General features: G+C 47.6%; 1 protein-coding gene across 1 annotated transcript in view; it reads right to left on the reverse strand.

Annotated features, from left to right (window-relative positions):
- DNAH1 (dynein axonemal heavy chain 1) overlaps nucleotides 1–13,392 on the reverse strand; it is a 72,283-nt gene extending 58,891 nt beyond the window's left edge. The window contains exons 1-10 of the mRNA XM_042823792.1: nucleotides 13,270–13,392; nucleotides 13,006–13,025; nucleotides 9,775–10,027; nucleotides 9,132–9,204; nucleotides 6,657–6,831; nucleotides 4,919–5,066; nucleotides 3,314–3,446; nucleotides 2,603–2,773; nucleotides 1,837–2,086; nucleotides 430–587 (exon numbers count right to left, since the gene is read on the reverse strand). Of these exons, the coding sequence (XP_042679726.1) occupies nucleotides 430–587; nucleotides 1,837–2,086; nucleotides 2,603–2,773; nucleotides 3,314–3,446; nucleotides 4,919–5,066; nucleotides 6,657–6,831; nucleotides 9,132–9,204; nucleotides 9,775–10,027; nucleotides 13,006–13,025; nucleotides 13,270–13,392 (1,504 nt within the window). The remainder of the gene's footprint in view (nucleotides 1–429; nucleotides 588–1,836; nucleotides 2,087–2,602; nucleotides 2,774–3,313; nucleotides 3,447–4,918; nucleotides 5,067–6,656; nucleotides 6,832–9,131; nucleotides 9,205–9,774; nucleotides 10,028–13,005; nucleotides 13,026–13,269) is intronic.
- Between the last annotated feature and the right edge of the window lie 292 nt (nucleotides 13,393–13,684).

Raw genomic sequence — 13,684 nt, forward strand, 5'->3', positions numbered from 1 at the left:
AAAGAGCCTGAAAGAGCCTGAAAGAGCCTGAAAGAGCCTGAAAGAGCCTGAAAGAGCCTGAAAGAGCCTGAGTTCTTCCATGTCTGAGGTATGCCACAGCCGAGCACAGCAAACAGAAGGAAGTCAGTCCTAGCTTATTGCAGTGAAAGACAGGTAATTATACCACCATGCATTTGGTGCCATTGAGGGTGCAGATTTACTGCAGCTTAGATGATGGATGATAACCTGTTACAGGAAGGTAACATGAACATGCAAGTACACCCCAAAAAAGAGGGGGCATACTCAAAAATCTGGTAACATTTCCTCCTGCTGTCCCTTACGAGCACTAATCACCACTGTGAACCTGAGAGTTTCTGCAGCAAAGCACAAATCCTATCACAGAGATTCTACAAGCATGCCACATTCAAACTGCTCCACCATTTCCCATACCTTTCTCTGGTACTTTCCTCTCCTCTTTGTCTGGCAGGGTGACATAAGAAAACATCTGAGGTTTGGAAGTGATTGCTCTGTCAAAGATCATCCTGTTCATAGCGCGCTCATAGTCTAATTTCACTTCTTTCTCCAGACAGCCCAAGCAGGCTAACACTCTGTTACAAGACATGGAAACAATGGTAACCCACAGTGTCAGAACAGAAGCCAGATTGTAGCTCTACTGCAAAACCCACCTTTCACTCCCTCCCTCCCTCCCGTATTTGCTCACTTACTACACACTAAGACAGCTGGAACAGCCAGCAGAGCTTACAATCAGACATTTAAGTGAGGACCTGAGACTAGGACTGCAGCTTTCTTAAGTGTCTTTTCAGATCAATGCAAAATCTCTACTGAGGGCATGCAGACTGAGCAGCATTACAGAGAGGAGTGTAAATAACCAAGAACTGAAGAAGCTTGCTTGTAATTCTGGAAGAGCTGGGCTATCTGGGACATCCCCCCAGCTGCCTCCTGCTGAGCATCTATGCTCAGCATCTATGCATTTATGATATGTTCTAGTTTCCTCAGCTAGAACATGCATGTAGGTGCTGAAGCCCTGCTCTGCTTGACCTAGGAAATCGTCACCTTCCACCTCAGGCAGGCATGGCACTTTTCTTTCTGCCTATATTTCTGCACATAGACAGAGCCTAATTACTCACCTGCTCTACCTCCAAGGTTCGCAGAGCATGAAGCCCCTCACACCTTCCTGTCTCTGAGCAGGGCAATAAGTCATGGCTGATTCTCAGCAACACCACTAATGGCTCATGATTCATCAACCCAGGGACTCTTAAAACGCCTCCCTGATATGAACTGCACCTCAGAGAGACACTTGATTATATTCAGGTGGAGATCTTCTGTTCTATTTGCTTCAGCCTGTGCAGATCTTTTGATTTGTTTATTAGAGCAGTTAACAGGTAGACGCGTCACCAGCAGACAACAGCCATTTCTCTGGAGACAGATGGTGGTCTGCAGATTAATTGAGAAATGACTGATCTGTGCCATCAGAAGCTCAGGAAGACAACAAGTTCAACCAGGGCATTTCTGTCCTACTTTCTGCTGCTGTAGGTCACTTAACTGCAGCTACAAGGATGTCTCAGTGGATCTGCATGCAAAGTGCATCTCCCTCACCTGGGAACACCAACAGATGACCCATCCTGCACAGATGCCACTGGGGCTCTCATCCTACTTAATTCTGGTGACTCTCTGGGTAAGAGAGTGATTTGCACATGCTGAAAACCAGGTGAAACCCATGGGCTCAGCTGGATGCTCTAGATCTGCCTCAAGTGCCTCTTGTTCCATCAATCTATGAAGTCCTACAATGCTAACTGGTTAAAGGCTGAGACCCAAGATAGGTACTTGATATTTTACCTGTTCTTCTTCAGTTTGGGTGTATGCAGAGCCCACAGCTTCATTTTCTCCAGGCTTGTCTCGCTGATGCTATTTAGTCCATCTGTAGGCATGCAGTCCACATACAGGTGATACAGGAGCAGCATCTGTGTCTTTTTACGCAAGAAGTTGGCAGAAACTATTCTCTGTGCAAACACCTGAGGATCTTCAGCCAGAAACATCAGATGAACTCGTGGCACCCAGTACTGACATGGCAGCAGCGGGGCTCTTTCTGAAAAATGAAAATAAGGTTTACAAAATCCTACAGGGAACACAAAACTCAGAATGGTTCACAATGCTGACAGCAGCTATTTGATGGACAACGTAATTGGGTCAGCTTAATGGAGACCAAAGTGAAGGACCAAGTCAGGACAGCAGGAAGCAAGGAGCATGAAATTAGCAGCATCTCCAAGTTTTTCAAAAGGTGAACGTTTGATCTTAATCTGCCCATGACCCCCCTCAAAATGGTGCTGGCTCAAAGACCAACGTTTCACTTCTTACGAAGGCAGAGAAGAGGGGAGACAGAAAAAGGTAGAAAATTCCATAGGGAAGCCCTCAAATAGGTTGTGAAAATGAGGCATGAAGGTCTCTCCCATGAAGGTTTTTCAGGACAGGCTAAACAGATACGTGTCAAGAATAACATTGAGAGGATTAAATGACTTCTTGCCATCACTCCCATCTCTGCCTAGGAACAGTGTGAGTAACGTACTGCCTTTCAGGATATGTGCCAGTTCCCCCAAAGCCTTACTTGCACCACCTTCTGCAGTTTTTCCTCCATTAAGGATGGGTCTCCCTTCTTCATCACGCACCAACCCATTTTTATCTAACTTATGCACCAAATAGAGCTTCGTCTGCTTGTCATAATCCAGAACACCAACATCAATCCACTTGTAGGTTAACTTCTGGCTGTTGGGGTCCTCTGAGAAGAGAATCAAGGATTAAAACAGGGTTAGTTTTTCTAACTATCCTAATAGGGTTTTTTTTAGCCCTTTTCCTGATGGCTATAGCAAATAGACTTTCCTGATCAGAGTGATAAGGCTGCAGTGAAATCAACTTATTAGCTTGAATCTCTGTCAATCTTGGATCAACACCGCTGTGATAACTGAATTACTAACTCAAGTTTCACCACATAGCATTTCAAATTATTTGCACACCCCAGAGCACTCAATTTTCCTCCTCTGAGGAGTGTTCAGGTGTGATGTTCCCCAGGGCAACTGTACACACACACACAGCAAGAAGTCAGACACCTAAAATATGGAAACAGTCAGACTAGGGCAGGACTGGCAGCCATCAAGATCCTTGATCTCTTGTTCTGACTGCTTGAACCTGATCAGTACAAGCTATTGCTTTTCTGCTATTCAGAGCTGCATTCATCAGAAACTACACACTCCCTTCTGCTGAATGGGCCCAACAATGGTTAGCAATGCAGCATTTGAGCAGTAACTCATTCAGGCTTTACCGTGTCCCAGTACATCATCTGTAGGTAGAAGTGCTTTCCCAGGCACTGGCTTTCTGTCACGAGATCCTGGCTCCAGTCCTAGAGAGAGCCACTCTTCTGGTGTTCGACAGTCATATTCTTCATTGTCAAAGATCTAAAAAGCCACAAAGTGACTGAAATAAAGTCTAGCTTCGTGGTACAAAATTTAATGAAAGAAAAATCAGCGTGCACAACAGAACATCTCAAGCTGGAAGGGACCCACAAGGACCAGCAAATCCAACTCCTAGCTCCACAGAGGACCACCCTAAAATCAAAACCTATGCATGAAAGTGTTGTCTCGAACTCAGGCAAGTTGGGGCCATGACCACTCTTGCCCTGAGGACCCTGTTCCGAATGCCCTATCATCCTGACAGTGAAGAATCTTCTTACAGCATCCCAGCTACACTTTCCCTGATGCAGCTTCGTTTTGCTCCCTCAGGTCGATCACTGGTCACTAGAGAGCAGAGATCAGTGCCCAGTCCTCTCATGAGGAAGCTGCAGAAGTTTGTAGTTCCTGAACAGGCCACTAAAAGTGAAAGCAATTAAGGGCAAAAGCTGATATTTGACCAACAGCCTTCTCCCAAACAGCAATATCTTCACCTCTAGTTCTCCCCAAGGGAGAGATCAGCACGTGGATTAGTTCTGCACACACATTCTGCTGATTACTGCATTCAGAAACACCCAACAACAGCACAAACGACACTGTGGAACATACTCAAGGAGAATTAGTTTAACAGAAAATGTGGTCACCCTGCAAAAGATGCTCACCATCGTGGGGATATCCTTCAGGGCCCAGTGTTCTAAAGCATGGGTGTCCAACTTTTTGGCTTGTGTGGGCCATACTGAGTGTGGTCTTGGGCTGCATATAATGCCTCCTACTTATTTCCATGAAAGTGACTGCAGATACCAAGAGCACACTAACACTATTCAAAAGAGCAAATTCTCAGCTACAAAGCTGCATTTTTCAACAGTGCCACCATTAACTCTGTTTTTTCCAACCATAAACAAGAGCCTGTACTTGTAAAAATCTATACCAGCAGTGGGTCACTTCTGCACAAACTATTGCCTCACTGTGCTCACATCTCCTGCTTGGTTTCCATTCAGCAAGTGTCAATGCATGTCAGCAGGTGCCATTTTTTTCCACATGGAGGAATTCAATGACACACCTTTTCTTCATGTGCACTTCCATGACAGACACCATTCTGGCAGACTGCCCCTCTGCTGCCATCTGTCACACAACAGCACGTCCTGGAATACAGGTGGGAAGGTTTAATCTCTTCTGCCATCCCACCAACATCTGCCTATGACATCATGGGCCAACAGAATAAAACAGGAGGCATCGCCTTTGGAGCAGCCTTCACAAAATAGATTACACAGTTAATGTATGTGAAAGTAACAAAACTTATATTGTTATTTATTTGCAGAGCAGGGGGTGGCCACAGTGCCAGGCTGCATGCAGCCTGCAGTCTGGACATGCCTGCTGTAAAGCACTGTAATACTGTTATTGTCAAATCAGTGTCCTGTGATCCTCAGAAACATCCTGCGGCGTAAGCAACGAGATCACAAGTGCCAAATGTGCTCTCCTACCTGTAGTGGGAGGCGGATGGGATATTTCTTCTCCTCGATAGCTGGCATGCTGTCAGGATCACAGTGTCTTGGTATCAGCTGATCGGAGTCAATCCCCTCGCTGGCTAAGAGCTGAGTGATATCCAGGGTGAGATACAGCTGTCTCCTCCTGTTGGGAATTGGATAAATGACCATTTAACACACCCAGAAGGGCTTCCAAACCTGTAACGCTGCACACCCTTACAGCAGGATGCAGCAGGGTTCCCAGAAGGCAAAGGACATCATCAGAGCTTTAAAATCTAACAGCCCAACGCAATGAAAGCAGGGTTGCAGGAGCCTCCATTGCCAGCCCACTCCTATTGCCAACAGTAACTTACCTGAGTTAGCTGTGGGCACTAAGGCAATGTGGAAATGCACCTGGTTTCAATCCAAAGCAGCTGCTGTCTGGATCAGCCCCACAGTGACAGAAAGCTGGATCACAGAACACTCTCAGGGACACAGAGGACTATGTCAGTGTTCTACTCTGTGGATCCTATCAGGGTTGATCTAAAATATTTTTCCAGCAGCTTGCTTTCTTCTCCAAAGAGACTTACGAGGTTGTTTTGTTTGTTTGTTTTTCCCCCCTTTTTCTCCTTTTTATTTTTTGTCAAATGAGAATCACTTCAGAGACCCACTTCAACAACTTCCACAATACAGTTGGCTCAGCAGGCAGAACATGGATGTGCAGCAGGAAACCTGCAAGGAGCACCGGGGCCAGGAAGAAGCAGGAACTTGTGCAGCTTTTCTACTGCAAAGATGATGATGAGTAATTCTAAGTCAGCAAGTGCTGTCTGAGAGCTCAGAAGTGATACAAATCCTATACAGTGTCCAAACTTTTAGGTTGTGCACCCCATCAGTAAAAATTTTTTGAACAGCCCTCCCATACTGTTGCAGTTGCTGACAACACCATACATGTATTTTTATTTATAAATTGTATACACATACTCAAAGACCAGTAGCACAGCAGGGCTGCTCTGAAAGCAATGCCTCTTACGTTATTACACTGGAACAGATGTCAGTGGGACATCAGGACAGGTTGAACCTTCCCACCAATAATGCAGGACGTGCTTTTGTTGCGTGGCAGATGGCTGCAGAGGAGCAGTCTGACAGAATGGCATCTGACATGGAAGGGTGCATGAAACAAAAGTGTGCCACTGAATTCCTCCACGTGGAAAAAAATGGCACCCACTGACATTCATTGACACTCACTGAATGTTTATGGACACCAGACAGTGGATGTCAGCACAGCAAGTCAGTGGATGGTGCATTTCAGCAGAGGTGACAGCAGTGTGAAATACAAGCCACGTTCCAGACAGCCATGCAGATTGTTATAAACACGGCAATGCAGGCTCTTGCTCAGCGCTGGCAAAAAAAAAATTTAAAAATGCATAGCTAGTAGTGGTCACCAAGTTGAAAAACATTGCTTTATAGCTGAGAATTTGCTCTATCAAAGTGTTTGCTCAGATGCAATAGCTGTGGGCACAAAAATAAAGGAAAAAAGCTGCTTAGATTCAGAAGGCATCAGGTACACAGGGAGCTCCAGCAAAACCCCCTTGCCTCCACTGCCAATCCTTAAATGAGGTCTGGAAAGGGGTGGGGATCCTGGCTCCAGCCCTTCCAGCCACTCAGGTACATTGCATGCTCCTGGGTTGGCCCTGCCTTCCCACCAGATCCTCCATCACTGCTTCAAGCTGTGACTTAGTATCTCTGCTACACTCACCTCTCTATTTCAATACTCCGAGGGCACCGCCCTGGAAGCGTTTGGAAGGCAATCTGCACTTTGGGCTTAAATGACTGTTCAGGGAAATCGGACTGGATGAGGTGCTCAGTGGTTGGTCCAATCACTTGTGCATCCAGAAGATTCACAGTATCCTCAGGCATCTTGAAAGTCGTGACTGAGAGACAGAAACAAAGGTCTGAAAGCACCAGCCATCGCTCCACACCCTCACACGTGGCATAGAAGCCTCTACTGAGAGTGATTGTATCGAATTTTAGTATGTAGGGTACTGACCCGGCTTGGGAGGCACTTGTTTCCATTCCCAGCTTTGACACACGCTGCCAATACCATCACGTACAAAATTCTGTCTCTAGTGCATGGTTTCCCCAGCCTCAGAAAGGGGTGGGATTCCCCTGCTTCCCCGGGATGCTCTGAGAGAAAGATTCAGTGACAACATGGAGGAACTTTGAAGAGATGGCCATAAGGGGCTTGTGAACAGTGCAGGAGAGAACAAACTGCTCAGGCCATCTTCACATGCTTAAAGACCCTACTCTCTTGGCCTTACTTGGGACAAACCTCTCCTCAGTTACTGCTCAAACACACGTCCCACTCACATCAGCAGTGGTTTGAGATCCACACAAAGTAGAACAGCTAGCAGTCTCACCATTTGGCCAAGAGTTTTCAATGGAAACGTGCACAAAGCAAGAAGTATGTATTTCCAAGAATTGGCTAAAATTAAACCGTGTCATTTACTCCACAAGTAAACTAAATTGTTTACATTGCTAAACAAGCTGCAAAGAATAGAACAGAAGCAAAGTGGGAATTTGAAGCTTAACCCAAATTAAGTAATTGCATGCAAGCTTCAAAAAGCACTGTTCCCTAGACAGAGCTAAGCATTGAACCAAAAATAGATTTTGGTGGAACAAGAGCTCTTCATCTGCTGATTCTTCATTGATATTTGTAAATACTTGACTTGGCTTCAGGTTCTGGCTCACAAGCCACTGTTGTGGATGTCAAGCTCTGGTGCCAGGCTTTCACCCTGCTACATGTGCTTCTGCCTGCATCAGGGTGAGTTCCACCGAATTCAAAGCAGTTGTGTACAGCAGCCAACAGTGCTGAAGCCAGACATGTTTCAGGATGATCAGGTACAGAGAGGGTCCTTTATTGCAGCCACCTGCCTTTCTTATGCAGCCCCAACACGACCCTTGTAGCTGTGCATTGTCTGCTCACCCAGAGAGGAGACAAACACTGACCCAACTCCCTTCTCTATTCCATTCTCTTAGCAAGGACTCCTTAAACAGAATAAGCAGGATCCTAACATTTGCATGGTCTATACCAATACTCAAGCTTACGATGATTTTGAGGAATCCCTAAGATGTTTACTGCAGTTCCTTTAACCTCACACACATCTCTCACTTGGGGTCCTTACAGAACGGCCCTGATTTATATTTGTTGCCAGGGAGCACAGCTGTTCCAATTTTGTCACTCCACTGTTACAAAATCCATGGCACCATCCATCACAGCACTTTGTGCATTATCAACTATTTATGTCAATACTTAGTGTTTCATTTGCATCACATTTCCAGCTTTATAGCTTCTTCCTCCTTGAAGAAGCAGCAGATCATAAATAGAGATCTGTCTCCACTCATTAGAGATGAGTCTGTCTTGTCAAGACTCACTTGAGGATGCAATCATTTGTCCCCACTCATGAAAATAAATGTCACTTCCAAACACAGGAAGGTAGTATATACTTTTACCATCTTTCTCTAGCCCTAAAATCCTCTCTCATGCACACTTTCTCCCCACGCTGCCATCCTATGATCCATCCCCCAGGAGGCTCTAGGGGCAGGGAGAGGCCTGCCAGATCTTTCAGCTCTGTGCCTATGTTTGTGCACCCATAATACACACTCCTGTAAGCAGGTGGGACCAGCAGCTCAGTATGCACAGAGAGCCTTTGCAGCTCAGACAGAACCAGGCACTCTGGGACACAGTTGGGTGCAGAATGAATAAGTGAGAGAGAACCATGATTTTGGCTATGGGTACCCAGCTACTGAATACAGCTTTAAAGAGTTCAGTTTCTGGATAGGCAGGGAAAGGGCATTGCTGGCTCCATACCCAGTGATAACACACGTAAATTCAGTGGTCCCCTGGCATATGACACCGCCAATCACCATACAACAAACTCCCATAGACAGCAGTGCAGTCTACCCAAACCTTGGGGGTGAAAACATTCTACCCAAACCTTGGGGGAGAAAAGGGAGCATGGTTTTACCATGTGGTCAGATCACTGCTCTACCTCTAGATGAAATTCATTTTTTCAGGGGATACTCAGGCATCTTAGCACCTTTCCTGGCACTGACAGGGGAAGGAAAGCAGTGCACTAAGCTATAGCCTCAGCCTAGTTGTGAGCACACTCAGTGTAAGCATCCATAAGGGTTATGGCCCATATCCTGCTGTACCACCTCTCAGTGTATTTACCTTTAGGGCTGTGCTGTTCGAGGTCCGCCTGATTTAGCAAAGAAGGGTACGCATGGGGTGCAGCATAAACAGCCTGAAATGCAGTGAGAGAAATGTGAGAGCAGTTACAGCACAGCGGGAGGGGGGGGGTTTCTGGGTCAAGACAGAGAGTGAGACAATGAAACTCACTTTACCAGAACTTTAGGGATAAATGTGACTGTCAGTAACAACCAGAAGAGGCACACACTCCTGGAAACTTAAGGCCAATGCACAGAGAAGGGGATTTGCCAGCAGAGTGCAGCCTGAAGTCAACTCAAAATGTGGATGGAGCGTTGATGAGGTAAGCAATCATCAGGGTTTTACTTCCAAACATTTTCTGCAGTCACAATTGCTCTGCCTTGCCTGCCCCACTGGTAACCTAAACACAGCTACGTCATGAAGACTCACATAGCACTGGCCATAAGGGAAGCAGAACATCTATGACCAGGAAAAACCTCAAGGCTTCACTTTGTAAGGGTCAAGGACTTGCACAAAGGCCTCTGACAGAACTGAAGGGCTGGGATGAGCTGGGATGAAAGCCGTGTTTCTCCACACCAGGTGCAGCTTGTTTTTATTTCATTTAAGAAAGTCCATGGGAGAAAAAAGAATTGCTCTTTGCTCTTACCTCTGAGATGCTGGAGGCTTCTGGAGTGGGGACACCAGAACTATAAGCCTTTTGTCTAACAGTTGAGTACTTTTTTGCCCCCTGGTTGCAGCTATCAGGAAGCAACAAACGCCTTCCTGGTCTGTGGTTCTGACATGAAGCCTCACGGCTGGTACTGGGAGGTTTGGGGCTCCTGCCCAGGGAATTCATCAAATCCTTGTTTACTTCATCCATCTTTTTAGGAGAATGACACTGCAATGCAATCCCGGGCTTTCTAGAGCGAAAAGACATTGAGCCAGTTAAACACTCCATCCTTGGCACTCCTCCACACCCTCCCACTGTGCTGGATATTGTGGGCTTGCTAAGATGAGCGGGTAACAAGGTTGGTTCGACTCCCTGCTTGGGTACCAAGTGCTGCCTTCATGATCTGGGGGCCATCAGTCTCACACAGCTGACTGGATGGCTCAGCAACCCTGGGGAAAGAGTGTTTTATTATGCCAAATGGGTTCTAGAGGGGAAAACCAGCAGCATACACATGAAAAACTGCTTTCCTGAAGCAGCAGGGGCTTCCTGGATCATGGCAGCAATCTAAAGGCTGCCAGGAGGATCTGAGTCAACTGGGACTACAACAGAAGTGCTACTTTTGCTGCACCAAAATCCCTTAAAAACCTTGTCACACTTGACTCCAGTGGGGGCAGGCCACAGCCTGGATACCAACACAGCTCCCAGATGTGAGGCCTGGCCTTTTCATTTAAATAATTCAGGAGAGATGTTTAAGCATTGCCTGACGAATATTAAAATATAGCCAGAAGCTCCTCTCTCTCTCTCTCTCTCTCTCTCTCTCCTCCTGCAGGGGATATTTTTGCTGGTGATCTCAGCTCACAAATAATTCCTATTCTTCCACTCTGGGAGATGCAAGTCCAGGCAAATATCACAGCTGTACGGCTGTATTTTATAAAAACCTTCATGCACAGAGAGATACTAATTAAGAGCAGCCCTCAGACTTCTGACAGGATGGTAATGCAGCCCTTGATTTTAGACTTGTCTAAACACAGAGGTGACTACAGTCACTAATTAGTAGAGCTAAAGCGACACAAGCCCCTCCAGCCTGCAACACACGTACTGACAGAACGATGTGCACAAACCTGCCAAGCTTTTCCCTATAAATTATGAGTCAAAGCCCTCTGTGGTGTCTCTCAAGGATATCTTGAGTGTGATACAGCTTATTCATTAATTCCTGCTCAGGGCTAGACCCCAGCTCCTCACCCAGCCCTACCCGAGGCTGTTTGTGCCCTGCACCCTTCCTAACACTCATGCATCCACCTCAGTCACTCCTGGAGGCCAAGTCCCTGCAACAGACTGCTAAATGGGGGTCCTCCAGCACAGCTGCAGCTAATCCTTACAAAGATCCTGCCTGCTCTTGTTGGCCACAGCTGGTGTGGTGCCTGCCTGGAGTCTTGTTCTCACTTGGAGATTGCAATGAATGGAGTGGAAAACGATGCCCATCCCACACTCTCTGTCAGAAGGGAATTTTTTTCCCCCCTGAATTTCACCTTGCTGTCCATCTGCACGAATGAATCAGGTACACACAGCGGAGAAAGCATTACATGCATGCCTGAGATAAGAGGGAACAACTGTGCAGGTTTATTACTGTAGGTTCAAGCCAGTGCACAATTTTGAGAGGTTGAGGCAAAAAAGAAATCGGATAATAAATCAAGGTTACCATGATGCGAATCCTTTAAGTGACACACAGCAAACAGATTGCAGAGGTCTGGGAGACAAGATCAATAATACTCTCTCCCCTCCTTCAAGCTAGAAAACCTCAAATCTTTCTCCTCCTAGCTTCTCTCTGGCGCAAGAACTGCAACTTCAGACCCTGAAGAATGAATTTTCCACGGAGGATTTTGGTTTTATTAGTTATTTTATGCTCTGGCCATATCTATTTTAGCAGCCCAGCAGGATTGATTGGTATCGGCCAAGATCCAAGGATTCCTGCTGAATCACTGCTGGGCTCCATCAGGCCGGCTGTTTGGGCACACCAACCAGCAGCAGTGCGGAACAAAGCCCACCTGAGCATCCCTCCTGGGAGAGGGGAGGTGGCAGTGCAACTTGCTGTACTTCGACCTTTTATGACCTGAATCCACAGCCCATTCAATTCCAAAGCTATCTCCATAAGGAAAGGCTCATCCAAACCCTGAGTCTACTCGCCTTTTTGCAAGACTGGCAATCTCTGCCTGGATCCCTGTGTGTTCACTCACACCTCCACACAACCCTTCCTGAATTCTTCTCTCAACAATCAAACAAAACCCTCCTCGGTTTCCAGCTCAAAAGCCTCCACCACGCACCTGCAGCTGCACAGAGGGAGGGTTGGGTGTTTAGAGCTGCTGCCACCAAACTGACACATCACACCCAAAATAAACAACAAAAGCAAGCCTCCAACATGTTATATGTTACCAAACATGCATACGAGTAAAACAGCTTGTCTGTACATGATACAGCTTGTGGAGAGAGAGAGAACTGCTAAATACAAAGGGAATGCTTCTTTCTGGCCAGCACTCCTCCCAGAGCTCAGCAGGGAAGCTGGTGCTCCCAACCAGCTCTAGGAACGTTCTCTGTATTGGTTTAAAAAGTGAGATCCACTCTCTTTTACTCAGCCTAGATGCTGCGTGCAGGGGCCTTTTGTGAGCAACCAGTTCTTCCCTAGCCTCCAGCTCCCTCAGAAGTAACAGAGGATGTTCTCCCAAATCTTCACCCTAGGGTGGCCCTGGATGCCTGGGCAGAGGGCATGTTGTGTGTTACCAAGGCTGCTGGCAGCCTGAGGTTTCAGACAGATCTGCTAGAGCAACCTCAGCCAGCGTGAAACAGACAGTGCTCAGGGTTTTCTTTGCTGCCCAAGAGATGCTGAAGCAAAGCTGTACACTGGCACAAGCCCTGTCTGTGTCACACTCCAGCTGCGTGCCACCATTGCTTGGAGCACAACCCTCCGGGCAGCCAGGGCTTGAGCTGCCGACAAGGAGAGCTTTAAGCCAACAAGCCTTCCCATTTTAGCCACAGAAAGCCTGGAAAACCTCCTCTTTCCTGCCTGAACATCAGCTCAGTCAGGCCCTCTCACACCTGAAAAGCATCTTTCCTACCTACACAGGCATGCTGCTCTGTGCTAAATGGAGGTATTTAAACCAGAGCACGTTTTAATGGCACTGCCGGTACGTCAGTGACAGTGCCTGTGCCTCATCGTGGCAAAACTATAATTACAATTTCTCGGCAAATCCGGGCTTTTACACATCCTCCAAGTCAACCTCCCACGTGTCTTCAACGTCTGGCGGAGCAGGTTGATCCGCTGCCTCTGCGTCTTTCTCTGCTTCGGTCCAAAGCGTCAACAAAACGGACTCAGCCTCTTTCCTTCCATACTGCGTTCAAAACGGCCTAAAAACTGAGACGGAAGAAAAGCGCTTAAGAACCGAGCCGACCCCTTAAGCAAGGCTGCCGACTGACATCCGCCCCTCCGCCTCACCGAACCCGAGCCCGGTTCCGCTCCGCTGGCCCTCTCGGAGCCGACCCGCCGTACCCGTCTCGCAGAGAGCCGCTGCTGAGCGCTGCTAACCGGCGTCCCGTCGTTAGGGGAGGGGCGGCCGCTACCATCCGTCGGGAGGGGCTCCTCGGGGCCGCCCGGGCCGTGCGAGCGGCGGCTGCGGTTGGGAGGGACGCGGGGCGGGTGGCTTTGAGCCGCTGTGCCGCCACGGGGTCACGTCGGAGCGACCACGGAGACACCAGAGATCCACCGCAGAACGCGTCTGCCAGCAACGAGCCGCCGCAGAGCGACCAGACAGCCCCTGTGTCAACAGAGAACTGCTTACAGAGATCCCTCTGCCACCACAGAACGTTTCTGCCAGTGCAGAGCCATCAACAGCCCCTCTGTCGCTACAGAGCCACC

This window comes from Centrocercus urophasianus, unplaced genomic scaffold, assembly GCF_019232065.1.
Source record: "Centrocercus urophasianus isolate 14NV4802_14NV808 unplaced genomic scaffold, USGS_Curo_1.0 seq_22, whole genome shotgun sequence".
Classification (NCBI taxonomy): domain Eukaryota; kingdom Metazoa; phylum Chordata; class Aves; order Galliformes; family Phasianidae; genus Centrocercus; species Centrocercus urophasianus.